The following is a 3934-nucleotide window of genomic DNA, read 5'->3' as shown; positions in this document are numbered from 1 at the left end:
TTAGTGAAAGCTAGCATTGATTGATTAACTTCAATTACCATGCTTACATTTGCATAGATAAAAACTGCTTTTCAATTTGTGAGTGGCACGCCAGTGGAAACCCTGCGCTGATATTTGCATTTCAATGTGAACAGTGAAGAATAAAGGTGGAAGAGAGGTCTGATCAGTGCTAAGCCCTTTCTGCTTCAGTGCTCAAGCATTTTTCCATAAACACTCTTGTTATGATGTTAGTTTGTTCAAACCACTCTGAGGTAACTGAGGGAGCCTCCTGTTTACAAGCTTGCATGACAATTTGAGGGTATGGATTGAGGAAAGCTGAAGTCAAGGCTTCCAACAAGCAGAAGGTTTTATGCCAAGTAAATAAAACAGAAAAATTCTGCTGCTGCTACAATGAAACTCCAAAATCCTGTTTTGCCTTGAAAAGCAGCCTTGTCAGCTATTGATTGAGACTCCAGACTTTGACTTCACTTGGTCAGAGCTCTTTTCATGTAGAAGTCTGGTGACTTAGCAAATGAAAAGCTTGCCTCCTGTGTGTCTGATTACTGACATGTCAAAGACAAAGTCCTAACAAACTTGAGACCTGCTTCTTGATACCAAGCAGATAGTCCAGCTTGCAAAGCAATTATTTGACAGTGTAATGGTATGGACAAAACTAGAGTTGCTTCATGGTCAACCACCACAATTTCTAAATAGTATGGCCTACCATGCTTAAAGGATTAGATTTCTTGGGGCTGTTTTAGTTTTCTTTTCTATTACTACTTAATTAAAGTGCAGTCTGACATTTTTTTTGTATCAAGAAATGGTGGAGATTTCTATAAATCTCAATATTACATTCAATCACTTCTTAATCCTTATTACCCTGGCTTTTTTCTATCCTGTCAGCTAAATGAATGATATGGAAGTTTTGTCTTTCTGTGGATTCTGCTTTTATGGGGATAAAGCTTTTTCAATCACTACTCCATTTAATAACCCAATGGGAGTGTTATCCATAGAGTGCCTACATCTTTGGAACTTGTTCTGTCTGGCAACCTGAGAGGCCAGGGTAAATGCAGTTTTAAAATCAGTACATTTAAAAAAAATAAAAAAAACCCAGCTACGTCTATGATCTGCAATTCAGCAGCTGTGCTAAAGAGATGGGGAAACTGAGTCATTTTTCAGATTCATCTCAAGAGCAAGCTACAAAAAGTATTCTATCCTCATTGAGTCAAATTTGAAGCTCTTTGCCTATGTTTAAATTTCCTACAATCCCGGAGTTTGTGTGCGCTCTCTCTCTCTCTCTCTCTCTCTCAAATTCAGCTAATTTAGAAGGGGAAAAGGGTTACAGCCTTACTGAAAACTCTTCAGTGCAATGACTGCTTTAAATTTTTTGCATTGTGCAGCTCTGAGTACATGGCCAATACCAACTGCTAATATGGAAAAACTGCCAGAAAGAGGGCTTAAAGCTGAGTTCACTCACCCAAGGGCTAATTTGATTAAAGTCAATGGAGTCACATCTGGGCAAAGCCAGTGTAAGTGAAATCTGATTCAAGTCTTTCTAAGATTTCCTTGGAGTCTTTCAGAAATCTTGTGTGTTCTTCCTTCATTAACAATATTAACTGATATACATTCTACCTTTGTAAACCACATAAAATATAGCAGGATAGTCTAAGCTTTAAAATGACATATTTACAGAAATTAGCTTTTAGCATCTCATTTGCGTTGCCTGAGACAAATCCAGGGGAGATGCATAATCTTTGTATCTCTTAACACACTGGTCTTTCAGTTGAGTGCCATCAACATTGTCTTCATCTATAACAAAAAGAAAACATAAGACTATGATGATGCTGTTTCAGTATGAATATAGTCTGATTATAGCCTTGTTTCTAAATCATGTGCATGTTCTGAGCTACTATGAACAAAAGCCAAGCATAATTACCAAATTTCCTTGACTTTAGCAAAGCTTTTGATACAGTCTCCCAGAGTATTCTTGTCAGCAAGTTAAAGTAGTATGGGTTGGATGAATGGACTATAAAACGGATAGAGAGCTGGCTTGACCATTGGGCTCAATGGATAGTGATCAATGGCTCGATGTCTAGCTGACAGCCGGTAACAAGCAGAGTGCCCCAGGGTTCGGTCCTGGGCCAAATTTGTTCAACATCTTCATTAATGATCTGGAGGATGGGGTAGATTGCACCCTCAGCAAGTTTGCAGATGACATTAAGCTGGGGGGAGTGGTAGATACCCTGGAAGGTAGGGACAGGATACAGAGTGACCTAGACAAATTGGAGGATTGGGCCAAAAGAAATCTGATGAGGTTCAACAAGAACAAGTGCAGAGTCCTGCACTTAGGATGGAAGAATCCCATGCACATCTACAAACTGGGGACCGATTGGCTAGGCAGCAGTTCTGCAGAAAAGGACCTGAGGGTTACAGTGGATAAGAAGCTGGATATGAGTCAGCAGTGTGCCCTGGTTGGCATGAAGGCTAATAGCATATTGGGCTGTATTAGTAGGAGCATTGCCAGCAGATCAAGGGAAGTGATTATTCCCCTCTGTTTGGCATTGGTGAGGCCACGTTTGGAGTATTGTGTCCAGTTTTGGGGCCCCCACTACAGAAAGGATGTGGAGAAGTTGGAGAGAGTCCAGTGGAGGGCAACAAAAATGATTAGGGGGCTGGAGCACAAGACTTATGAGGAGAGACTGAGGGACCTAGGTTTGTTTAATATGCAGAAGAGAAGAATGAGGGGGGATTTGTTAGCAGCCTTTAACTACCTGAAAGGGGATTCCAGGGAGGATGGAGCTCAGCTGTTCTTAGTGGTAATAGATGACAGAACAAGGAGCAATGGTCTCAAGTTGCAATGGGGGAAGTCTAGGTTGGATATTAGGAAAATGTTTTTCACTAGGAGGGTGGTGAAGCACTGGAATGGGTTTCCTAGAGAGGCGGTGGAATCTCCATCTTTAGAGGTTTTTAAGCTGTGGCATGACGAAGCCCTGGCAGGGATGATTTAGCTGAGGGTTAGTCCTGCTTTGAGCAGGGGGTTGGACTAGATGACCTCCCTGAGGTCCCTTCCTACTCTAATCTTCTATGATTTCCACTGCTGTCCTAGTTCTTGAAGATGTGGGCTGTGCCAGGAGCAGAAGAGTTGAGAGGAGATACAAAGGGTAGACAGGTTTTGTTGCTCAGGGTTATGAAAAAAACACCATACTGAGCAACATAAATTTTGCCGGCATAAGCACAAGTGTAAACAAGCCCGATGTGCAGATTTATGGACATGCAATACATTCCATAATCCTTTGAAGTATAAGTGGCTTACATGTCTAAATTGTAAACAGGTCTGGCCGCCTCAATGAGTTAATTTTAACTATTTATTGTTATTTAATTTCCTGTCTAAATGCCTTACAGCACTGAACAACTTCTCACCAAACACTTACTGTATGGAATGAGTTAACCCTTCTGTATGACTCTTTGAAACTCTCCAAAACCATGAATTCTTCTGTCTTGGAAGACATGAACTTCGATGTAGAGAAGGCCAAGAAGGATCACATTTTCCATTCCTACTCTGTGTTCTGCAAGCTCCCTCTGGTGAAGCTGTAATTCAGTAGAGGCCTTAAATAGTGTACCTCTCTTCCTCTCCTTTCCTAGGAAATGTATGTTCCTCCAATTCTGAGTTTGCCATTTGCTAAACATAGCCTTTGAAAGGCTGATATGCTTTGAGGACTTAAACAGAAAATAACTGTACCATAAAGTCTTGCAGAATTTGTCTGTGTGTTCTATAGAAATTATGCTAAAATATATAGGACTGAATAGACATGTAAATCTTTGTGTAGGTGTGGGGTTTTTCCCCCCAGTTATTGTATAGAATGCTATAGCATTCTATACAATTTTCTGTCTGATGAAGTGGGTTTCTGCCCACGAAAGGTTATGCCCAAATAAATGTGTTAGTCTTTAAGGTGCC

The 3934-nt window shown here is 40.7% G+C and overlaps 1 protein-coding gene across 1 annotated transcript in view; it reads left to right on the top strand.

Annotated features, from left to right (window-relative positions):
• Positions 1 to 3710, top strand: part of GPD2 (glycerol-3-phosphate dehydrogenase 2) — a 129738-nt gene extending 126028 nt beyond the window's left edge. The window contains exon 17 of the mRNA XM_067549426.1: positions 3382 to 3710. Coding sequence (XP_067405527.1) covers positions 3382 to 3387 — 6 coding nt within the window. The 3' untranslated portion in view covers positions 3388 to 3710. The remainder of the gene's footprint in view (positions 1 to 3381) is intronic.
• Positions 3711 to 3934: the final 224 nt, after the last annotated feature.

The sequence above is a fragment of the Emydura macquarii genome, unplaced genomic scaffold (genome assembly GCF_026122565.2).
Source record: "Emydura macquarii macquarii isolate MOO-44397 ecotype Brisbane River unplaced genomic scaffold, CSIRO-AGI_Emac_v2 contig_1253, whole genome shotgun sequence".
NCBI lineage: Eukaryota > Metazoa > Chordata > Testudines > Chelidae > Emydura > Emydura macquarii.
Note: the sequence above shows the minus strand (reverse complement) of the source record. Positions and strands in the feature narration are given on the sequence as shown.